Genomic DNA, 24,595 nt, shown 5'->3' with positions numbered 1-24,595 from the left:
TAGGCGGCGCCAGGCAGGGCCAACCCGCTCGAGGTGCGGCTCCCGCTAGGAGCCTATCACAGGACGGCGTCACTGGCAGACCACTCCCCCCACAGCACAGGAGCGCCAACAATCCCTACTCCTTACTTCAGCAGCAAGGCATGATGGGAAACCACGCAGCCAACAACCATGCCGGTGACCACCACATGCAATATGAAATTTCATTATAATAGTCATTATAATTCTTGAAATGAGGGTCTGGAGTGTGTGGTTTATTTATTTATTTATGTATTTTTTCCTGTCAGCTATGTTGTCCAGCGGGCAAACCCCAGGCTCCCTGCAGCCCGGCTGGGGCCCTCAAGGGCCAGGGGGTGCCCCCCCGGCAGCGTCCCTGGGCCAGGGGGTCCGCGGGGCTCGTATGCTCCCCAACATGAGCGGCGCCGTCGCCGCCAGGGGTGCGCCGCCGTCGTCCCGATCCCTGGTGGGCATGCAGATGATGGCTGGAGGTAAGAGCCCAACGCATGCAGATGTCAGTTTGTTTATTTCAATACAATTGTAATCATCGATTTGCAGTTTGAATTGTATTATCGAGCCAAATATTTAATTCAGCACTTTAACATAAAATAAATAATTTCTTTTTTTGTGCTGTTCAAGTTTATATTTTTCCAATGACCTTATTTTAACACTTTGAGCACCATTGACGTGAAACGACGTCCACTATGGTTTTTTTTTTTTTTTTTTTAATGAATGTGATATGATCATTAAGTTGGGAAACTAAAAAAAAAACAAATACTCACTTTGGTCAGTTCAAAATGGCTGCCAAGTCATAACTATATTTCTTCCAATATCCTATTTTCATTATAGCTAATGATGGTATTATATAATGAAAAAAAAGAATCAACATGCATATCTTTCCAAAAACATTTCATTATTTCCAGTCAATTATTTAATCAAATTTGTCATACCGTAAATGTATACAAATGACATTTTTATTTTAACGATAGTTAATGAACAGATTACTTCTTAAGTCACAGAACGCGACTAACAGAATCGACCTTCTTCTCCCGTCCAATCAGAAATGGAGCTGCCCAACCCCGCCTACCCTCAGCAGCAAGCGCCGCCCAATCAGACGGCCCCGTGGCCCGACAGGATGATGCTGGACCACTACGGAACCCCGAACAGGTAGAGAGATCTCAACTCTGAGTTGAACTTAAACCGAGTCAACTCAACCGGAGCGCTCGGGTCGCAGGTCGCCGTACGGGGTCCCCCCCGAGGACGGGCTGGGCTGCTGCGCGGCGGCCCCCGAGGGCCCCGCCGACGAGGGCGCGCTCCTCAGCCAGCTCTGCTCCGTCCTCAAGGACTACGAAGGCCTGGAGGAGCTGGACAAGATGCTGGGCATCCCGGCGCTGGCTGGGCAGGTGAGACGAACGTCCAAAATTCTACCCGGCGCGCCGGCGAGCGGGCTCCCCGCTTACAGCTGTGGTTTCAGGGCAGCGCGTCGGAGCAGGAGCACGTTTTCGGGCCGGACGTCAAGCCCCCCGTGTACGCGCAGCACTACGCGGGGTACGGCGGCCCGCCCCCCGACTCCTCCTTCCTCTGCCACCCCGCCGGCGGGGGCCACATGGGGCAGCAGCGGGCCGGCGGCTACCCGCCCATGATGAGGATGCCCGGGGCGCCGGGCCCCCGGCCGGGCGCCGTCCGTCCCGCGGGGCCCAACCCCACGCTTCCCCCGCAGCCCAACAACCTCAGGCTGCAGCTGCAGCACCGCCTGCAGGCACAGCTGGTAACAAAAAAAAAGAAAAAAAAAAAAGCACTTTTATTACTGAAATCGCACTCTATCATATAAATATTCAAATGCTGTTTTTTTTTATATAAAAAGTCATATTTTTCCTTGCTTGTCGAGAAAGAGTTGAGCTAACTGTCCGATTTTTCCCTCGTAGAACCGTCAGCCAATCATGAACCAGATGGCCGGCATGTCCAGTATGAATCTACCTCTCAGGTCCAACCTCCCCAACCAGGTTAGACACCAAATTCCAAAGCGCAGAAATTTTGCCATACTTTCAAATCATCCTGCGTCCACTCGACGCAACGTTTTTTTTTGCAGGGGTGTTGCTAAAAGACTTCTTTTTTCAAAGGAAGTCTCGACGTGACCTTTAGCCCTTTGAGACTTCGGTGATTCGGGGCTATACAAATCAAATTTGATTGATTGATTGATTGATTGATTGATGATCAAAGACTTTGACTTCCTGTGGAATTTGGCTCCAAATATCTTGCGTTTCCGCAGGGCTCGTTTAACGCGCAGATGTTGGCGCAGCGACAGCGCGAGTACCTCAGCAACCACCTGCGCCAACGTCAGCAGCAGCAACACCAGCACGGCTCCATGATCAACATGCCTCCCAACATGGCCGCCGCCTCAATGAGCGGGTCCAATCAGCGTATGTCTCAAAGCGCCATGCAACACTTCGCCTACGCCGCACCCAACTACGGTACGCGCCACGGCAAAACTGTCCCTCTGTCATAAACGTTGTCGTGTCCGCGTCAAGCTTTAAAATCCGTCAAAATTATTCAATAAGAGATTTTTTTGTTCAATTGTTTAGGAGGCATGGGCCAGCATCATCAACATCACCATCAAGACTCGGCATCCATCTTGTCTTGTTCAACCGGGGCGCTGTTGTCACCCAGGATGGCGGCGGCCCACGGCCAAATGCAGGGAGGGGCGGCGCCCGCCTACCCCGCCGCCGCCGCCGGGGGCGCCGACCTCAACGGCTGGATGCAGACGCCCAACGGGTACTCGTGAGCCCCGCCTCTTTGAATAACGTTTCCATTCAGAGTCTGATGAGATGCGCCCGTTCGTTCGCCAGCGCGTACCAGCAACAAGCGACGTTCTGTGGAGGCGGAGCCTTGTACAACAGCAGCAACAACAACAACAACAGCAGAGGAGCAAACAACAACATGGCGCCACACGTCAGTGCCATGCATTCCGAACAGGTCAGAGCGTTTCCTCCCGTTCTTCCAGCAATGTGGAAAAATTCTAACCTTGCTAACGATGTCATGGTGTTTGTTGGTGAATGTTTTGGCACAGGTGGGCGATGGCAATCTGATCCTGGATCAGCTGGCAGGAATGGACATGCTGGCGCAGGAAGGAGACGTCAACTCTGTGAGTGCAACTCTCGTTTTGCTTGGACACATAAGACGCTCCCTCTTTCAGGTCCTCGTTTCACAGGGACGTCTGTTAAAGATGACGAAATTTCATGAAGGCGAAGTATCGTTTCCATGGCGACGCGCTCACTGTAGGTTTTAGGTGAAATGAAATTCAAATGAAATGTGGTCTTCTCTTGTTTTCCTAACTTTAAACGTCATTTTTTTTTTTACAACATACAACACACGGTTGCATCAGAGTGTGGTGAGCGGCTGCTAACGCTCCCTGAAGCCTAGATCACTTGTTCATTTCCTTATAGTCTTGGAAAATTGGAAATTATATACCATTTGTGGAAAAAAATTGCAAAAAATTTGTCTTTTCCTGCTCTCATGGATTTAATCTCATCTCGTGGGATTTTTCTCTGGTCCCATCACTAATGTTCATTGACAAAAATATGTCATTCCTCCCACTTTTGTGTCTTTTCTAGAACTTCTGCTGACGAGCAGATTGAAGTATGATCGCTTCCCTTTGCTGCCACCTACTGACGTCTCGGTGCAACTCCAACTTTATTGTGGCTTTTCCTACTCTGTGAGTTGGGATTCTTGGGAAATATTTCCGCCTGAAAGCCTCCCACGCACACACCGAGGAGTATTTTCTAAAGATTTCTACGTTCGAGCAGAGAGATGAAAGTTGATCTTCTTTATTCTTCCAAATTGTATATTTCCATATATTCCAACTGAGGACGTTTTGGTGTACAGAAAGTAGAATCTTGCTTATTTCCCCAAGTGGTCTTACGACGCAGAATTCTTTGAATGCCAACAAAACCACCGTTCAACCTCAACTGAGCAAAAAAAACAAAAAAAACAAGCAAATAAACCAGTTCACCATTCATTCCACACAAAAAATCCAGTTTAAAATGTAAAACAAACTTAGGGAGTGACGTTGACAATCAACTGTGAATAAAGTACATTTTTGGACTAGTTTGCAAATGAATACCATTGCGAGCTGGATTTGGAACCAATCAGATAAAAGAAAACAAAATTAAGGACACTGTCCACTACCTTCATCCAAACATTGAACATTTTCCAATAAATGTTGTCCATTTTTGTATTATTCACAACAAAAAAAAACCCTCACCATGCCTGTTTTTTGTATGCTTTACTTTGAATTCAATGAGCTATGTCAAAGTGTGCTGAAGAGCTTCTTTGCCGCCATCCTGTGGCATTAACGGGCTACTACAAACGAGAATTTTCATTCTTTGCTTCAGGGCTAATGGCACAACAAATCTATCGGATCTGTTTCGAAGTTGATGGTGCAGCTTTTCGTTATCGCTAGCATTTTAAGACCACATCAAAAGCTAAATCATCATCAGCCTTCACTGTCTTAGATGCTAACGTTAGCGCCATTGCAAAAAGTTACGCAAAAAGATGAAAAGCACAGTTAAATACTCGCTGACAAAAACTAAAACAATGCTACTTTCATGAGTCTTAAAATGATTCAAGAACGTTTCTTAGCGTGTTAGCTTGCTGCTAGTTAGCAAGCTAGCACACTGAGAAATACAGCTAGCTAACTCCAAGTGTTTGTCTTTTTGCAGTTTAAATTTGGAGGTTCTGGCATCACTTTGAGTTGCCCGAAAGAAAAGAAAGCTAGCTTAAGAAAACAAGAACAGTGGTCTTACGTTTCACTATCGAATCTTTTTTCAAATAAATCAACCAAATCATTTATTCCATCAAATTGCATAATCAGCCCCCCGCTCCCCGATATTTTTAAGATAATCTAATGTCGAACGTGAGTTTGCGCTTACATAACTACTGATGATTTATTGTCTTCTATACATTCTTAGACACCAACGATTTTTTTAGGAATTGCAAGTAGCCTTAGTATACTAGTGTTTACCATTTATGATAAAAAAATAAATAAAATTAGGTACTATTTTCAGAAAACAACAAAATTTGCCTATGCTAACCGGTTAGCAATTAAGATGAGTGTGATAGCAATTAGCATTTATAGTCACCAAATTTTAGACATCATTTTCAGAAACAAACTAAATTGGCCTATGCTAACCGGTTAGCCATCGCGATTAGCGTGCTAGCCATTACCATTTCTAGACACCATTTTCACAAACACCTAAGCTAACCGGTTAGCAATCGCAATCAGCATTTGCATTTGGAATTTTTTGGAATTTGGACTCGTATGTTGTCTTTTAGGCTAATATTTGAGTCGTCCTGTCCTACTGAAAACCCTTAAACGATTTTACGTAAACTTGAATGAAGACAAACTGAATTGAATTGTGAATGTTGGACCATTTTTTGTAGATTTTTTTTTTTTTAGTCATTTAAACCCAAAGACGTGATTAGGAAAAGCCATTCAAATGTTTTGAATGTCAATTTTTCAAACTTTATATATATAAAATATAGAGTGTTATATTCCACACAGGTGACTTGATAGACTTATTTTTTCTGGGTGCAGATTTCATGTATGTTCCACGCTTGACTTTTCTGGATAAGAATGCCTTAGAAGTTCCAATTTAATGTTTTTGTTTTGATATATGCCACATTTGCGGATGTTTTCCCTGCTCGGTAGATGTAATTTGAAATCATGAATGTAAAATCCAATATGGAATAATGAATGACACTTTACCCCCCCCCCCCCCCCCCCCCCCCCCAATTTGATTCTTAAGACTAGAATATTAAAATGTTCTTTCTTTTGGTTTGTGCAGCAGAAAGATATTTACTGTAAATGTTGAAACGTGACAAGCTGTTTGTTGAAGATAATAAAGAATAATATATTGTCTGAAAGTCAAATGAAGCAAAGACTAAATGCAATAGTTGTGGATGCTAACGCTGCTTTTGTTTTGTTGCTGCCGCTGCTTGTTAATTTATGATCCATGCCACTGTAAATAAATGTATTTTTATTCACACACACTCTCTGCCTCTTCGTGTCATTCACATTTTGATATTTGATATTATTCCTCTTTTGTCAAGGTAGAATTTAATGTTTCAAATGCAATTTGTCTTTGGAGCTGCAGGGGGAGACACAGTGCAGGAAGTTAAAAACAAATGTAGCCTCAGTATTTTAGCCAAAACATTGCACACCCCAGTAGTGTGTTAACAAAGTGGTCATGCCATGTTAAACTTTGATATGCACCATCTGGGTGAAATTTCAGCTGCTTGGTGTCTTGCAATTATATCCCCTTGATGTGATATGCCTTCTGATCAAAACATCAAAGATTTGGACGCTATACAGCGCAAAGTAAGTAATGTAAACATGGCGTTTTGAAACAATGAGTTTTGTTGGTCACGGAGACACTTGAATGCGTTTCAGTCGTGTGTGACCTCTTAGCGACCTTCCTGGCAAAGCAAAGGCGCCAAACGTGTGAGCGAGATAGGACACGCTGGCGACACTCTGGGGCAACTTGGCTTGCCTTTTCTATTCTACACATCATGAGCGTCTGTTTTTTTTTTTTTTTTTTTTATTCACATTGGCACATGTCAAACACAAACCTGTAAAGCTCAGTTTTTCCCCCTAAATGAGAAGTATGGAAGAGCCCACCAATCTTAAAAAAGTAAATACAACTTCAAAGATGACATTTCCAACAGATTTGGCAAAGTGCTTTAAAGCTTTGCGTAAAGTGTGGACGAACAGGGTACAATTCCTGCAACAATATATATATATATATATATATATATATATATATATATATATATATATATATATATATATATATATATATATATATATATATATATATATTTTTTTTTTTTAAATCAGTCATGTGCACGTTGGTAAGACTTTTCTTTTTTAAAACAGTGTTTTTTCTTCTACAAAAAAACGAACAAAACAAAACGTTTTTTTTTTTTTCGAAAAAAAAGAGCCTTACTATACATGGTTGTTTTTAAGGAGGGTTAAAAAAAGGCCTTACATGATCTTTTTTTTTTCCGGAAAAGAAAACTACATGGTCACGTTTTCGAGAGACAAAAAGCTTTAGTATACATTGTCGTAACTTTGAGAGGAAAAAGGGTTTACTATACATGGTCTTTTTTTGTGAATAAAACCCTTATTATACGTAGTTGTTTAATTCGCAAAAAAAAAGCCCTATTTTATAAGGTGTTGTTTTCTTTTGGAGAAAAACACAACTTCTCTACACGGTCGTTTTATGGCGAGAAAATATAACTTACTATATACATGGTCTTTTTTTCCAAGAAAAAAGTCTTTTGTGTTTTTTTCTTCTTTCAGAAAAAACAGTCTCGCATGCTTGCTTTTTGCGCCCCCCCCCCTCCTCCCCCCCAACTATACATGGTTGTTGTTGTTTTTGTTTTTTGGGGGGGGATTACTGAACATAGTTATTTTCTTTTTTCTCTGAAAAAAAAAATCCTATTCATATTAGGTCTTTTTTTAAAACACCTCAACTATACAAAGTAGCTTTATTTGTAAGTAAACGACCGGTATTTTTTTTTCAGAAACTAACCAGGTATTATTAATTTTTTTATGACCATGTAGCTTCACAAACTCATAACCAGACAAACGCGTTAAAAGACTCACCTGCACTCATACACTAACGTACATGTACACAAATCTTGACGTCACGTCTCACAGGATCTTTGGCAATGTTCGGCAGGTTAGGCGACAGTCAGGCGGCAGGATGTCTCACTCTGATTTTTTTCCCTTCTCAGACATCACGACTCCTGCGTGAGATCAATACAAACATTAAGGACACTTTTTAAAATCACCTTCGTGACCACAACTCACTGACGTGTGTTCTACAACTACAAAATCCTCTTGCTATTCTCCATTTATTCTCGCTTCGCATCACAAAGTGTTGTTTAGTGAGTCCTCTTCTTCTGCGGTAAGATCTTGGCAAAAAGAGGGGGGGCGGCACCCACTGCAGTCGGTACGGTTCGCCTGCTCCATCCGAACTGGCCCGGCCGTCACTGTCCTCACGAAGAGGAAAGACAACTCGAGCAGGGAGGGAGCAGTCCAGCCAAGTCATGTCGGCCCCCAAGCGCCAAGACACCCGCAAACTCTTCGAGAACTTGTCCGGCGCCGGAAAAGCCATCGCCGTACTCACCAGTGGCGGAGATGCCCAAGGTAATAACCGAGACGCCCGGCTTCCATTATCGGACGGCAAATGGACCCCAATCACACGCACGGGAAACAGCTGTTGGTTGATGATGGTTTAAAAAAAAAATCGTGCATCACCAAAACAAGAGCTGTCCGATAATGGAATCATGCAGTAAGTGATTGATGGGGATTTGTTAAACTGCGCCCAAAAAAAAAGAAAGAAAGCCCAAGCCTGTGCCCACTTATGATTAATAATTCATATTATTCTTTTTGCTATCGATAAAATGTAAGCGTTCTCGTTGGGGAGCACCGATGTGGTTTTACATCGTGATTCACTGGAAAGAAGTTACGCAATACGTAGAGCATTGTTATTACATACACGTACGCTCGAAAATAAACACACACCCGTTAAAAAACACCCGTGCGAGCACAAACACACGCCGGGTAACCAGTTTGCGTGCGTGACGGCACGTCTACATCAACAAGTGCTACTTAGAGGTTTTTCAAAATCCATCTGTCCTTTCACGAGGAAATAAATTTACACCTTCGCACGTACAGTTACAAAATGTAAAAACAGCACAGTTTTTAAAACCCTTTCGTCTTTTGAACAAATAAAACGAAAATTCTGTCCCTGGTGAGAATTCCTGTTTCACTGGCGGAGGATGAGTCGTGAGTCTGTCAAGTTAGTGATGTTAAACACTTACTTCCGTCGTGTGACTTTCATATGGGGATACTTTAATTGATACTTAGGCCCAGCTATGCTTTTACGCTGAAGGCAAAAGAGATGGGTTTCCGGTAGATGCGCATGATTACTTGACGCGGGCACTGGAAAAGTGACGCAGCGCCTACGTGAGGAGCAGCAAGTGTCCGACCAAAGGGAGGAAAGAATGAATGCACACACACACACACACACACACACACACACACACACACACACACACACACACACACACACTCACATGCACACACACTGCAGCCATGATGATGAGCATGTGTGTGTTTGTGCTTGTTATATAACACACGCATATGGGAGATGCATCTGGGCAACACAATCTTAATTAAATGTCAATCAACTCAAACGGTCTTGCAATTTGCATCCTATGTGTGTGTAATTTCATGCCATTGTTTTTTTTTTGTTTTTTTTTAAAATATGGTATTCGGTCAATCACACCAGTGAAATTGTCTGCTTGTTCTTTTAGGGATGAACGCGGCGGTCCGAGCGGTGGTCCGCATGGGAATTTACGTGGGAGCCAAAGTCTACTTCATACATGAGGTCAGATTATAAAAAAACACACACACACACACACATAATAGTTAACACAAAGGCGGTGATAAAGTATCAAACTTGGAAAAAAAAAGAATGAAAAGGGTAAAATGTGGCAGTAGTGAAAGGGTGACAGTTAGAAAGCAACCAATCACGCCTAAGGAAAATTTAGTATGCCTTTCATGTATAGTTTAGGGGAACCCACGCAGGCTTGGGGAGAACATGCAAACCCCACACAGAAAGGCCAGAGCCGGGTGGATTTGAACTCAAGTCCCTTTGACTGTGAGGCTGATGTGCTAACCACCGCAACACCGAGAACATGCCAAACATTAATTAGAAAATATTAAAAAAAAAAAAAGAATCTGACTGCTAAAAACTATTATTTTACAGAATTATAATAAAAAAGTGGGAGGTTTTAAAACAAATGTCAGCGTAACAAGCGAATGACTTGAAAATGTGGAATTGTTCAAATGTGTGTTGTGTATGATTCTTAAAAACAAAAAAGAAATAAACCAAAAAGAATGAGACAAAATAGGTAGAAAATGTGAAATATTTAAAAATGACAAGATGGCCGGTGCCCCTTTAAAGAGTGAAAAAGGGGCGTGGCCATGTTAGAAGGGGGAATGGTAAGAGTGCGTTTAATTGCTAATTGGATTAAAGTGCTGATCCTAGCTGACTCCGTTTCCTCAACGCACGAGACCGCAAACACGCATTTGCTCGCCTGCTTGGACTATGGCGAGCACACGGCGTTTTCCTTGACCCCAAAAGAAATATTTTCAAGTATGTTAGCGTCAGTTTTCGGACGATCCGAGCCAAGAAAATGACGGCTGCCGTCCGACATGATGACCTCCCCCGGGGGAGGCTCGCGTTTCACTGCAAATGAAGACGAACGACAAATTGCATGGGATATCTTTTCAGGGCAATCAAACATCCTTATCAAATTTGTGAACGTTTTAGAGAAAGATTTTTAAGAAAGAATTGAAAAAGAGAAAAATGTAAAAGAAAAAATGACGGACAAAATTAACAGAAAAAGTGACAAAGTAAAAAAAAAATAAATCTGTGAATTAAAAAAAATGACAAGGAAAATGTATATATATGTGACTGACAAAATCTTACAAATATGCAAAAAAACACAAGGAAAATGTCAAAAGCATGAAAAAATACATAGAAAATGCAAACATGACAGTAAAAATGTGTTAAAATAATAAAAATGTGACAGTAATAATACGATAAACGTGACTGAATTCTAAGAATGTGATCATCTGTATATACACAAAGAGCACAAAAAAACGGCAATCCTTTGGAAAAAAGTTGAAAAGGGAAAACGAAAAATATTAAATTAAAAAATTGGAAGAAAAACAAAGTAAAAATAAAAAAAAAAGACAGGAAAAGTAAACAATTCTATAACTGTATGCTGTATGTACCTATTTATATCTATATATATTAGAATTTGTATAGAGAATTGGTATATATATATATATATATATATATATATTTTTTTTTTTTTTTTTTTCTGGCTTCAGGTGTAATCCGACCTTTATGATTTTCTAATGTAAAGTTTAAAAATGAGCCAACACTGTAAATGAAAAACTTGAAATGTTTTATGAATAGTGATGCTATGCTTATACTATATTGGACAGTATTATAAAAGAATAATGAACCTGAAGTTGCTGTTTTAAAGTTATATAAATAGATACCAATATAGATACCAATTTTTTTTTTTTTTTTTGGTATACACGGCGCCCTACAGGGCTACCAGGGTATGGTGGACGGCGGCGCCAACATTGAGGAGGCGTCGTGGGAAAGCGTCTCCAGCATGTTACAAGTGGTGAGTGCAACAAAAGCATCAAACCAGGTGTCAAACGTTTGAATTTGCGCCACGGCCCCGCCCCCCGCAGGGCGGCACGGTGATCGGCAGCGCCCGCTGCAAAGCCTTCCGCGGCCGCGAGGGTCGCCTGCAGGCGGCGCTCAACCTGGTGCAGAAGAGCATCACTAACCTCTGCGTCATCGGCGGAGACGGAAGCCTGACCGGGGCCAATCTCTTCCGGGAGGAGTGGAGCGGGCTCCTGGATGAGCTGGTGCACAAAGGTCCGTCGGGATCAAGAGGTTTCAGAAAAGATCGTATTTTCTGTACCGTAAAAAAAAAAAGCCTTTAGTTTTCTCCAAAATCAACTTTGCGCCCTACAATCCGGCTCTCCTTGTGTGCGCAACCATTCAGAGTACATTTCGTAAGGTTTCCTGTTCCTGACGACCGTATGCGCCTTTTAATACGGTACGTATGTATGGGATATGTACGGAACACTCCGTAATCGAGACCGTGCCTAATAATATGGTGCGCCGTATGGTGCAGGAAATACGGTATTTCAAAATGACTCGGAATGAAACCATCACATGTAAACCCAATTTGAATGGAATGGTAGTGATAAAGCAGAGATGTATTATGTATTACATAACGTAAACATTGTACGGTACGTACTGTACGCTGGTTGCGATAAACCAATCAAAGAACGTTACGAAATACGGTGCTTACAGTACGCTAGCAGCGAATATCCAATCAGAGAAAATGATGAAATGCGTGTAGTACGTACACTGGCCGTATGTCTGAGCATGCACCGTTTAATAACCGACCTGTGAGAACGTTTACGTATTACACAACGTAAACATTGTACGGTACACACGCTGGTTGCGATAAACCAATCGAAGAACGTTACGAAATATCGGCTGGCAATGAATAACCAATAAGAGCAAATGAAGAAATGCGTGTAGTACGTACACTGGCATGCACCTTTTAATGGTGGGTAAAGTACGGAAACAGACCCCATAATGGAGGCTGTCCCTAATAATATGGTGTTTAAAGTACGGTAATCAAATGATCTAACCTTCGTCCGAATTTTGGCGGCTAAAGGCTCCATCAGCAAGGAGGCGGCGCGGGACAACTCCACTCTGCATATCGTGGGCATGGTGGGCTCCATCGACAACGACTTCTGCGGTACCGACATGACCATCGGAACCGACTCGGCGCTGCACCGCATCATCGAGGTGGTGGACGCCATCATGACAACCGCTCAAAGGTCCCGCCCGCAAACGCTCGCTCGCCGCTAGCTAGCCCGATGACATAACTCCGCGCTCTTGACTTCAGCCATCAGAGGACCTTCGTGCTGGAGGTGATGGGTCGCCACTGCGGGTACGTGCGGCGACGGAATCTCATGGGACTAAGCCAGGACAGAAATTGGGCAAACAAATTGAGACGTGACTTCCTTTCGTGCCATGTGTGTAGATACTTGGCGTTGGTGAGCGCTCTGGCGTGCGGAGCGGACTGGGTGTTTTTTCCTGAAATGCCTCCAGAAGACGGCTGGGAGGACAACATGTGTCACAAGCTATCTGAGGTAATGTTACCAAAGCGGCACGTACAACCACTTGGAAAAGACGGTAGGGCGGGATCATTTTCAAATCCAATGCTTGTGGGTTTTTTTTTGTAGAATCGCGCTGACAAGAAGAGGCTCAACATCATCATTGTGGCCGAAGGCGCCATCGACCGCCACAACAAACCCATCACGCCAGACTACATCAAAGACGTAAGTGCCCCCTCCCCGCCCGGGATGTCGCCATGGGCTCCATCTAACACACAGGAGTCAAACTCAAGGCCCGGGGGCGGGATCTGGCCCGCCACATCATTTTATGTGGCCCCCAAAATGCTAATGATGAACTTCAAATTTCTGGCTGAAATACCAAACTGATACCAACTGATGATGTGGCCGACAGCTTGTGGTGCGCAACCTGGGATTGGACACCAGGGTGACCATCCTGGGCCACGTCCAACGAGGGGGGACCCCGTCGGCCTTTGACAGGATCCTGGTAAGACGCCCGGCCGGAGGCGGGGCTTCCCGCTGACGGCGTCACCTTGACCCGCCCTCCGCAGGCCAGTCGTATGGGCGTGGAAGCGGTGCTGGCCTTGCTGGAGGCCTCTCCCGGGACGCCCGCCTGCGTGGTGTCGCTGGTGGGCAACCAGGCTGTGCGCCTGCCCCTCATGGAGTGCGTGCAGATGGTGAGAGGAGCGGCAAACGCACAAATGCAAAAGTATCATATAACGTCGTATGACTCTACTAAAATTGACCATTGGCATACAATTTTATCACACAATTTTAGATGTACCTACTTTGGAATAGATTTAAAGTGGACTTACCCGATTTGGTTGACTTTTTTCCCCTCCAATTTTACTTTCAATTTGAAAAGAAACAGACAGGTTCCTGTCCCAGCACTAAGGAGCACTCAATTGGATTTCTTGATAGCTGTATTAATCCCAGATGACCTGACTGGACTTAAATCAGAATTACGCTGAATACGATTTTGAACAATTTTTGCCTTTTTTTTCAGTATTGTCGTTTGTGTTTTGTTCAGACACAGGAAGTGCAAAAGGCCATGGACGAAAAGAAGTTTGAGGAGGCGGTCAGACTGCGTGGCAGGTATTTCATTTCCACTTCGAGAAAACGTCAACTGCCTCGGACCCACGTTTTTTGTTTTCGTGGCTACCGCATGCTAATTTTCATTTTGTACCGAGAAATCTGGTGCCTCAAGATACGAGTGACCTGACCACTATTTTTGCTTTGAGCCTCTGACAGTTGAAGTTGACTGTTAGCCTAAACCACTAACAAAGAAAACTACACACTATGTGTCTTAACTCATTCAATCCCAAAGACTTATTTTTATGTTTAAGAGTACGAGACATTCAACATCAACTACTTTATTTATTTATTCAATTTTTTTAAGTGTCTTTGGTTTTGAATGAACTAAACAATCACATTAACCTTAATGCTAGTTTAATGCTAACACGTAATAGGAAATGCCATACACAGGCTTACCGCAGTTTGTTGTTATAATTTAGCTTTTTTTTTTGGTCTTGATAGGAGCTTTGAGAACAACCTGATCACCTACAGACTTCTGTGTAACCGCAAGGCCGACTCGGAACTTCCGCACGTAAGCGCCAATTTCCATATTTGATGGTTACTGATATCGTGAATCATGTGGACGATTTATTGAAAAATGTCATGTGTCTCCCCTTTAGCCGCTCTGACATCCCTTAACGTTAGCCCAGCAAGGTACTCCCTGCGCAAATGCATTGTGGGACGCTGTTTGTGACACTAACGGGCCAATGAGGAAGGAGGGGCGGAGCTAATCCACACTTTTAGATTTTGTTGTTATTTTTATTATTATTTTATATATTTGGGATTTAATGCAGTTCTTATTTTCGCTTTTTAAACGTTTTATATTTTTATCCCATTTTGTAAGCATTTTTGGTCTGTTTTCCTTTTTCTCACATAATGTGTTGTTTTATGCCACCATAAAGGGAACATGTGTAATGATCACAAACAAAACAGGTGACGGAAAACAACATCATCAATGCAATACCCATTTCAGTTTGTTAATTTTAACCTGATTTGGGCCATTGATACATCCAACAGGAAGAATTAAAAAAAAAAAAAAAAAAATACTCGGGACACAAAAAAGTGTAATAGATTGTCAAAACAGGTTGAGGTTCAATGCGTCCATTGCTACTGTAAATGCTTGCAAATGTGATATATGTGATTGCAGAGTTTAATTTAGTGATTCGTATGCCACAGATAACATAATGTCTAATTGTAGCACTAGCTTGATTTGGGTGAGCAGCTTTCTTGTATGGCATTATGTTTAGCTTGAGTTTTGGAAGATCGGCTGTAAAATAAGCGAATCGGAAGCGCTGCCGACTTCCTGCTTTGTCTTGGCACAGATGGGCCGTGCGAAGACAGCGCCTTTGTCATCGATCGCCGCTCACTGGCCGCACTCTCATATGCTTTACGCGATTTTACCTCGAATCGCAATCCGGTTGCCACGGTAACCTTCAATGAGAAACACTATGCGTAGAAACGGCAAGATGAGCCTGGAACACACATGGGTTGCGTGCGTCCTTGAGTTGTGCACGGCTGCATCGTGTGGCAGCATGCAGCCTATGGCATGGCGGGATCGGGATCGGGATACGCCGGCCTGGTTCCGGTCCCGCTCAAAGTTTGAAGGGTTGCGGATGTTCTGAAAGCAAAGCTTTTCCACTGTCTTTACCTCCGCTCAGAGTTCCTTCAACGTGGCCGTGTTGAATGTGGGGGCGCCCGCCGCCGGGATGAACGCCGCCGTGCGCTCGGCCGTTCGGGTGGGCATCAGCGAAGGCCACAAAATGTTCGCGGTGAGCGACGGCTTCGAAGGATTCTACAAGGGTCAGGTGAGAGGTCGCGAAACCAGGAGTCAGTTTGTGGTCAACTGGGTACATTTCTACGTAAAAATGCATTAATCAGTTGTTCTCAACCCTTTTTCAATCGTGGATCTACTGTTTTTTTTGGCCAAGTACCCCAAAACGAAAGACACGTAAAAAGACGTCTGGGTTAAAAGTGAACTTTCCAAAGGATCTGTTAAGAAATCAAATCTTTAAATTGTTTGATTTTAATTGAACTAATAAATCTATTAAAATTGTAAGCACCTAGAAAGACTGGTGAAAGTCAAGATTTCTTTTTTCGGGCCACAACCCTGGAAGAAATCCTTCAAAAAATGACTAAAGCGATCGCCCAATTTTACAGCCTTCCCGTGTCCTTTTTTCCATGGCGTCCTGAGACTTTTTAGTTGGTCTTTCTGCGGTCTTAAACTCAGCCAAGCAAAGCTGTCGTCTTCCTAGCTTTCTTCACCGTGGAGCCCACCCAGGATTACGGTTCTAAACTTAGCTTGCTAACATATGAGCTAACCGGTAGCAGCCGGCGCTAAATTAAACCCGGCGGACGGAGACATTCCTGACGGGTCGGCGTGGCAAGCCGTGCCGGGAAGCAAATTCAGATAAGCAGAAGAGCACGGACGCCGTCATGATGGTCGCAAAACTCAAAGACAAACCAGACAAAATCAAAACGCAAAAAGGAGAGTCACCATTTGAGTTTCAGACAAAGGTTAACGTTTTTAACGGAGATTATGGTTAGAAAATATGGCTTTAAAAGAGGATTAGAGTTTTAAAGCAAGGTTAGGGTTTTCAATTAAGATTTCAAGCCAGGATTTGTGTTTTAAACCGTTGACGCAAAGGTTGACGTTTTAAATTGGGGCTGGAGCTTCTGTCACGGTCTGAAGTTAGGATTTCAAGAGAGAGTTAAGGCTTCAAGGTTAAAAGTTAACTCTTTCAGTGTACTAGTAATAGTAATAACAATAATAAAATTCTGGTCCAGTACATATTTTTATGCAGACCAATTAAGCGCTGTAGTGATAACTGTGACCATAGGATGGCAGTGTTTCCACACTTACAACACAGATATTACCTAGATGCAATTCAAAGGAATTGAAATCAATCTTTCATATGATACCAACCATATTTACAGACATATCACACAATATTTTGTCAGCCTTGAAAGATGGGTGAAAATGTTAAATAATATGCTGGCCCTCTAGAGGTTTCCGTTTCTGATGTCGCTTGGCACTAAAAGAGTTCAATGTTAGAGTTTCTAATTAGAATTTCAAGACAGGTTTTGAATCAATCATTAGGGTTTCAAGATATGGTTATGGTTTGAGAAATAGGCTTTTAAAATCCAGTTAAGCATTAAACTTTCCACTCGGGCTTATGGTTTTAAGTGCGAGAGAGTTACAGCTTGAAAAGAAGGTTTCAAGACAGATTCAGATGTTTCAGTTTTTCAGTTTCAAAAAGGTTCAGATTTCTAACGAGGGCGTTAAATATTCAAGTAAGAATACCAAGTGTTGGTATTTTTAAATGGACATTTTTTATTAGTGTTTAGGATTAATGTTTCATTTTAGGGTTTCAAAAATGGGTTAAAAAAAATCAAGTGTGTTATATAACTGACAGCGTTTTTTTTTTAAATCGATTGATATCTTTTTGCCATTGATTTTCCAATCAGATTAAGGAGATCAAGTGGGGTGACGTCGGAGGCTGGACAGGACAAGGAGGCTCACTTCTCGGCACCAAAAGGTTAAAAAAAAAAACAAATACCTGCTTAGATGTCATCAAGTTGATATTTGGTCCGCTCGTTCCCATAGAACGCTGCCCGGTAAATATCTGGACAAAATTGCGGAGCAGATTGCCATTCACAACATCAACGCGCTGCTCGTCATCGGCGGATTTGAGGTACTAAAAACACCATAAATTGATAACTGTTTTTGCACAAAGCTAATGCTAAGGAGAAGGTCAAATATGAGCTATGATATGTTTGCTATCTATCCATATTTCATATGTATCCTGTGTCGTTGTTATTGTTTGACTTGCACACAAAATGAAGCATCAAACATTCACGTCTCATGTCAAGCACACAACATCGTCTCCCATCTCATAGTGGTGCAAATAACACAATTTCAAGATGGCGCCGGGGGGCGGGAAAATGGTTTTAACTAGCACTACCATTTTAAGCTAGGAATAGATCTTCAAGAGAAACGTAACCCTTTTCTCTTTGTGTGTGTTTTCTTTTTTGTATGTGCGTGTATGCCTTGTGATTGGCTCTCTCCCCTTGGCTCCTCCCATCACTGCACGCCAACCCTTTATTATTTGTTTGTTTGAGGAAACGAAGACGTTAACCAATATCTGGTTTGCCTTTTATCTGGATGATGTTAATGTCGCGGGCTAAGCTAGCTGATGCTATATTATTTGCTTTTAGTCAATTTGGTCATGTAGCCTAGCCGCTAATCCTGCTTCGCTTCTTCTGGAACTTTATTTGGTGTTATCGTTGGCAACTATTTGCAAATTCCTCTGAAGGCTTATTTATGCTAAAGTAATCACCAGTTTGAGCACTCTACCGAATTTGGCAACAATTTTTAACTTGTTGAAAATTTCCGTTTAGTTGGGAATTTCAGGTGTGACCACCCAAAATTTTTGGAATATTCGAGAACTGTTACACTTAGCAACATAAATGTTGGTATGCATGTCGATCATGAGTCCACCAACAAAAAAAGTCTGCCACGTTGGTTTGAAATGTCCATTTTAGGCTCGCGACGGCCATTTTCTCTGCGCTCCTTCAAAAACAATTAACATTCATTGAACTATTTGGAAAATGTAGCCCCTAAAGAAAGTTTCATTGCGCAACAAGGGATATGGTTCTTGGCAGTGCTACAAGAATGTTTTTTTAGGAATGTCTGACCTAGCATTGAAATTTTACAATCTTTGAAAATTCATCCCTGAAAGCCAGTTTTCAAAATTTGTTTTGCATGTCATTTCTTGGCAACATGAAATTTGGCGAGCATATCTATCAGCAGTAGACTACAACAAAATCCTTCAAACTATTGATAGTTTGTCTGTGATTTTGGTTTGAGGTGGCCAAAGTGGGACTAATTTGGCAAAAATAAAAAATAAATAAACCTCAATCTGCTCAAAAAACAACAACCCAGAAATCATTCTGGAAGTAAGTCCGAGCATAAATGAGCCTTAATTCATAAACGTCGCCGCTGTCTTTGTCCAACGAGCCGTCTCTGGCTCCGCCCCCTCGCTCCTAACAACCAAGGGATGCCGGCTGTGACCGTTGCAGGCCTACATGGGATTACTGGAACTTTCTGCGGCACGGGACAAATATGGCGAGCTGTGCGTGCCTATGGTGATGGTCCCCGCCACGGTGTCCAACAATATACCGGGCTCGGACCTCAGTATCGGTTCCGATACGGCGCTCAACGCCATCACGGATGTAAGTCGGGACGGTCGTGCACGTGCATGAGTGTATGTGCATGTGTGTGTCGTGCACATAAGAACAACTGGCTAGTGAGATGATTGACCCGCATGGGTTTGTTGGTCACCGCTGGGTGGACTCAGCGAGAAAAATGAAGCAGCTATAGCGTGTCCGGTGTCAACACCAGCATTCTTAATGCTGCATTGTAAAGGAATGCGTTTGACTTCCCCAGAATTAAATCCGATTGGATATGATCGGAAGGCCATTTAGTTGAATTGGGCAAAGTAGCTAAATTCAGGTAAGTGTGTCGCATGCGGTGTTGTGCTCTCGCGACCTTGGATTCATTGTTTGGTCAACAGCAGACAAAGAAGAAGTGTGCGGGATGGAGGTTGTTGTGTTTTTCCCCGTGTGCACCACGTTTAAGGAATGGCGTCTATGCGTTATGGCTAAAATGGGAACGTGCTTTTATCAGGTCGCGTCGACACTGTGACGTGTTGACAGATGGCGTCACCCGGTCCCGACCCGGTACTCCCAGTCCTATTGGCCAATAGAAAGTCACCTCAACTGTCAAGTGGAGAGAGCCAAGGCATTTGGAGACACACACGTCTTTAGCGCGCCGAGTGGGGCTGGTATAATGTCACAAGAGCACACAATTGCGCCACACAAAGATAGAAAGATAAAAATGTGCATTATCGTGGCACTCAGGGATCGAAAGACATGAACGCACGCACATGATTGTGCCACACAAATGATAGAAAGACAAAAAACACAGGCGCACTATTGCGCCACACTGAAATAGGAAGACAAGAACTTGCACACACACACTATTGTACTTCACAAAGATAGGAAAATAATTGGCACGTTAACTATGGTAATCGCGCCATAAAAAACACACACACCATTGTGCTTCACAAAGAGAGAAAAAAGATTGGAATGTTAACTATGACGGTAATTGTACCATAATGAGACACAAAGGTAAGGACGCAAACAAAACAGTGAGGCCCCACTAAAACAGAAAGACTAGAACACACTTACAGACAATCGTGACCCACAAAGATAGACAGAAAAGAATTTATATTCATGATAACAATTGTGCCATAAAAAATTGACAAAAATGTTAACATATGCGCACATACACACATTGATTTGTATTCCTATCTTAGTGGAGCCATTCATTGACATAATGCATTTCCTACCATCTGAACCATCGCAACTGATTCTCTAATCATAGCCCATCACCCAGTGCTTCTCAATTATAATTTACCAGGCCCCATAAGGAAAGAAAAAACATTTAACAAGCCAACAATCAATGTACTGACCATAAATAAGATTATTATCTATAAAATTTGTATAACTATACCTAAAGCTGTATCATTTTTAACATTAACAAGAGAAAAACAAAAGAAATCAACTTTCTACATCTCTCTATTATTTTTGCAGCGTTTATACGGGTTACAGCTTAGTCTAAATCATAAAAAAAAAAACAAGCTCACCAAAGTGCCTGAAACTCAAAAAAAAAAATCTTAATTTATTGCAATTACACTTCACATGACAAAAAAAGAAGCACTGCCTTAACCTAAACTAGTGACTAGTGGGTCACACTAAAATAATGAAGTAAAAACCTAGGATATGAGCCCCACCATTTAGCAAAAACAAACACACACACACACACACACACACACACACACACTTAGCCATAGCCAAAGTTTAACGAGTCACACGGGCGTCCATCAGGCCCTGGAGTCTGTCCTGCAGCTGTATGAGGCTCGCGAGCACTTTGAGGAATTTTGTGTACCGATGTGCATGCTGCCCGCCACCATTAGCAACAACGTGCCAGGCACGGACCTCAGCATCGGTGCAGACACTTCCATCAACGCCCTGGTGGAGGTAAGCGACGGGCGCAAAAACCGCAACTTCCAACCTTGGCCTGCTGTGACTTGCTGTGTTGATACGAGCTTAACATCTACTGCATTTGTAGGTCCCAGCAGGTAAAACAAAACCCAAAATCTATCATCATTTCTGCATGAATAAAGTTCGAGTTACTTCCCTCACTAAATTTGAGTCGCATTAGATCACCTCCCTGTGATTTTTGAAAAAGAACTGATTTGGTTTTCAGACATGTGACCGCATCAAGCAGTCGGCCAGTGGCACCAAACGGAGGGTGTTTATCATCGAGACCATGGGGGGCTACTGCGGCTACCTGGCCACCGTGGGCGGGCTGGCCGCGGGCGCCGACACGGTCTACATCTACGAGGAACCCTTCGACATCCGAGACCTTCAGGTACATCCCTGTGGAGCTCGGGTCTTCCAAAACATCTCGCCAAAAAACATGTAAATGTTATCTTAATTTATTGGAAATTTAAAAAAAAACATTGTAAATTACAGTCACAAGTCTACACACATATATACAGTATTTACCAATAAGGCTGGGGGAAAAGTAGACCAAGTCGGGTAAGTACTAAAAAAATATTCAACGGAGCCATGTTTGTGCCACTTTTTTCAACATGGACCTTTCTTGTGAACATACAAATTGATGCAATGGCGGCAAGGGGGGAAGACTCCCCCCAAAAACATAGGATGGCATTAATTATTTTCAATTTAAAACTGAGTGACAAAACCTAAGTCATTGCAAATTGGAAATGGCATACCATAGCAGTACTTTGTGAAAACAAACAAACACAAACATATACTAAAACTGGCTAGACATACGGCTCCATTGCTTGTTTTGGTGCACCCCCAAGTGGTCAAATGGCTGATGCTATTTTTGCGCTTAAAAACACCTGCTGATTTATAGTTAGCATGCTTTTTTAAAGACAATATTAGTACATGAAGCTTCACAAAATAAGGGAAAGAACTTCCCCAGAAGCTGTAATAACCCGAGAATATAACATGTTCAGAAGAAGAAGACCAGGAAGTTATTGACCTCATAGACGCTTTCAGGCAACTCCAATCTCAAGTTTACTAATGCAAGATTGTCAAAGAATCATCTGTAAATGACTTAAAGACACGATTACATGTGTAAATATAACATGATGCAAGTGTGAACGAAATGGTGTTTATTGACCTTAAATGTCAATCACTGGCGCACTAATGCTAATCGTAATTGCTAACTGGTTAGCATAAGCAATTTTTTTTTAAAAATTCATATTTATAAAAGATAATAAATGAGTCGTTATATTCACTCACTTTCTCCCAACACATTCAACCTTAGTACATTCTTTAAAAAAAAATAAAATTTGGGGGCGGGGGAGTTCCTTAAATACATCATTAAGTCTCACTTTGCACCTGAAATAGTTTCGGATGTTTATTCTAGGGTAACGTGGAACACCTGACTGAGAAAATGAAGACCAGCATCCAGAGAGGTCTGGTGCTCAGGTGAGGGTCACACATTAAGGGGGCGTGCCTTCAAGATGGGGGCGGAACATATTAAAATGCGTTTGTGTGCATCCAGGAACGAGAACTGCAACGTCAACTTCACCACTGACTTCATCTACCAGCTCTACTCTGAGGAGGGTCGAGGAGTGTTTGACTGCAGGAAGAACATCTTGGGACACATGCAGCAGGTAAATGCAACATTTGTAATATAAAATAATGCCCAATTTAATGGTCCGTTTTGCAATATTTTTTTTTGTTGAGCAGACTGCAAGAAAATTAACAATGTAGCATATGTCAGCCGCACAGAAGACGCATTTGACAGCTTGGCATGTTCAAAAGTGATTAGTGGCAAAGTTGTTATGATTTTGGCATCAAAGTGTGCAGTTTTGATTTACTTCTACAAAACTGCCTCTGAAAAATAATCTGACTGCTCTCGGGGGCACTTGAGCCCTGCTAGCTAGCGGCTTATTTATGCTACAGACGCTGTGCTAATACAAAAGGTGCAACATTAGACAATGTCAGTGTATAAGTCATTTTGGATGGATGGTTGTTCCTGTACGATCCACAGGGTGGCGCCCCATCTCCCTTTGACAGAAACTTTGGCACCAAAGTGGCGGCTAAGGCCGTCCAGTGGATCACCAAGACCATGCAGGAGTCTTACAAAGGAGGTAAAAATATGTGGAGCAAATTTCAAGTGAGCTTCTCAAACGTCCTCATTTCATCTCGGCGCACACAGGCAGAGTTTTCGCCAACAACGAGGACAGCGCCTGTCTGCTGGGAATGAGACGGCGAGCTATGGTCTTCCAGCCCGTGGCGCAGCTCAAACAGGAGACGGACTTTGAGTGAGAAATATTACTGTTGCACTTTCAGGGATAAATCAACCACATTTTTTTAAAATGCAGATGTTTTGGTTCAAAGTGGCTAATTTAGGCCTTTTCGACAAGGGTTCTTCAACTCATTCTGGATTTTTTGTTTTAATTCATCCGCCAATGAATGCCAATTTTGCTTACCAACATGAAACGTTGTCCGATGTGTAAAACAGGAAATGAATTCCGTTCTTTCCTGTCTTAGACACAGGATCCCCAAGGAGCAGTGGTGGCTGAAGCTCCGCCCCCTGATGAAAATCCTTGCCAAGTACAAGACCAGCTATGACGTATCCGACTCGGGTCAGCTGGAGCACGTTGGCCGCTTCCGGGCCAAAGATGGCGACGCCTCGGCCGCCATCTGAGCTTCTTATTGGCTGCCGCTACTTTAGGTGGATTTAACATCAACACACAAAAGAAATAGAATGTCACACACTGTTACTCTAATTTATTGCAGATTTGAATATATCTATGAAATATGCACTCCGAATGACTTACTGTTAAGAGCACTACAGATGTAGCTTTATCTTGTTGTTGTCTTGTTATGATTGTTGCTAACTTCACAATGTTTGTCTAAACTGTTGAGAGTTGTGTTTGTTGTGTGTGCGTGTGTGTTTGCACAGTATTAAAGCCTTGATTGTGTTGTTTTTGCCTTTTTGCCACATTTTTGCCTCAAATAAAATGCCAATGACAATTGTCATCAATATTTGTTCGGTTGTTTATACAGTTCAGCGATACACACACTAGATGTCGTCGTTGAGCAACATTTACGATTGCGCTGAAGTCCAAAAGCACTTGCTGTTCACTATGTGACCACTAGATGAAAGCACAACATAACTACAGTTAACAAGTAAACGTTCGAGGAGTTTGAATGACTTTCATGTACCGTATTATAGATGTTTGTCATTAAGTATAACTAGTAATAAAGTGTGTATTTGACACCGTAAGACTTGAGATGACCAAGTAGTGAGTTAAAAAACGAAGGTGAATTTATCGTGATTATTAGCAGTATTGTGATTAGGGCTGAATTATATCAATTGAAAAACCCTTGTGTGTGTGTTGTATTAAAACTAACTGGCCACCGCATTAAGTACACGGAGAAATTAAAATTACAGAACATCTGACTCTCCCCCACAAATTTTGATTGACACAGAAATTTAACAGTATTTTTGAAACAATATCGAACATATCCACACAGAACCTGTCAATCAAAAGTGAACATAATATTGACGTTTTTACATGGCACTCTTAATGAAGT

The 24,595-nt window shown here is 42.4% G+C and overlaps 2 protein-coding genes and 1 long non-coding RNA gene across 9 annotated transcripts in view; 2 read left to right on the top strand and 1 right to left on the bottom strand.

The window, feature by feature from the left end:
* LOC148414468 (nuclear receptor coactivator 2-like) overlaps positions 1 to 6,042 on the top strand; it is a 32,557-nt gene extending 26,515 nt beyond the window's left edge. For 3 of the 5 annotated variants that reach the window (XM_088429382.1, XM_088429380.1, XM_088429379.1), the window contains exons 12-21: positions 1 to 174; positions 285 to 485; positions 1,056 to 1,161; positions 1,229 to 1,397; positions 1,469 to 1,762; positions 1,920 to 1,997; positions 2,264 to 2,465; positions 2,577 to 2,766; positions 2,841 to 2,967; positions 3,062 to 3,582. In XM_088429382.1, the coding sequence (XP_088285508.1) occupies positions 1 to 174; positions 285 to 485; positions 1,056 to 1,161; positions 1,229 to 1,397; positions 1,469 to 1,762; positions 1,920 to 1,997; positions 2,264 to 2,465; positions 2,577 to 2,766; positions 2,841 to 2,967; positions 3,062 to 3,280 (1,760 nt within the window). In that variant the 3' untranslated portion in view covers positions 3,281 to 3,582. Of the gene's footprint in view, positions 175 to 284; positions 486 to 1,055; positions 1,162 to 1,228; positions 1,398 to 1,468; positions 1,763 to 1,919; positions 1,998 to 2,263; positions 2,466 to 2,576; positions 2,767 to 2,840; positions 2,968 to 3,061; positions 3,583 to 3,605 lie in introns of those variants that run through there. The other 2 variants (XM_088429384.1, XM_088429383.1) reach the window with 2 other exon arrangements.
* LOC148414467 (uncharacterized) lies at positions 4 to 18,214 on the bottom strand. The gene is made up of 6 exons (XR_015867441.1): positions 13,188 to 18,214; positions 12,323 to 13,061; positions 11,441 to 11,571; positions 7,661 to 7,803; positions 3,016 to 3,208; positions 4 to 1,759 (listed from the first exon to the last, which is right to left on the bottom strand). It is a non-coding gene; the product is annotated as an uncharacterized LOC148414467 (long non-coding RNA).
* LOC148414466 (ATP-dependent 6-phosphofructokinase, platelet type-like) lies at positions 7,968 to 24,041 on the top strand. Of its 3 annotated transcripts, XM_088429387.1 has the most exons (23): positions 7,968 to 8,206; positions 9,379 to 9,452; positions 11,194 to 11,271; positions 11,342 to 11,531; positions 12,349 to 12,514; positions 12,583 to 12,627; positions 12,721 to 12,829; positions 12,923 to 13,018; positions 13,206 to 13,298; positions 13,363 to 13,488; positions 13,842 to 13,906; positions 14,348 to 14,417; positions 15,544 to 15,690; positions 17,351 to 17,421; positions 17,490 to 17,577; positions 18,965 to 19,117; positions 20,834 to 20,986; positions 21,216 to 21,380; positions 22,413 to 22,474; positions 22,551 to 22,662; positions 23,043 to 23,142; positions 23,211 to 23,316; positions 23,546 to 24,041. In XM_088429387.1, exons 1-23 carry the CDS (start codon positions 8,107 to 8,109, stop codon positions 23,700 to 23,702), a joined length of 2,526 nt encoding a protein of 841 aa, XP_088285513.1. In that variant the 5' UTR covers positions 7,968 to 8,106; the 3' UTR covers positions 23,703 to 24,041. The 3 variants fall into 3 exon arrangements, with proteins under 3 accessions (XP_088285513.1, XP_088285512.1, XP_088285511.1); XM_088429386.1 differs by lacking the exon at positions 20,834 to 20,986; XM_088429385.1 differs by lacking the exon at positions 18,965 to 19,117 and having other exon boundaries at positions 7,970 to 8,206.
* Positions 24,042 to 24,595: the final 554 nt, after the last annotated feature.

Source organism: Hippichthys cyanospilos, chromosome 12, assembly GCF_059441005.1.
Source record: "Hippichthys cyanospilos isolate Australia breed blue-spotted pipefish chromosome 12, RoL_Hcya_1.0, whole genome shotgun sequence".
Lineage (NCBI taxonomy): Eukaryota > Metazoa > Chordata > Actinopteri > Syngnathiformes > Syngnathidae > Hippichthys > Hippichthys cyanospilos.
The sequence above is the reverse complement of the archived record's forward strand: the minus strand, read 5'-3'. Positions and strand labels throughout refer to the sequence as shown.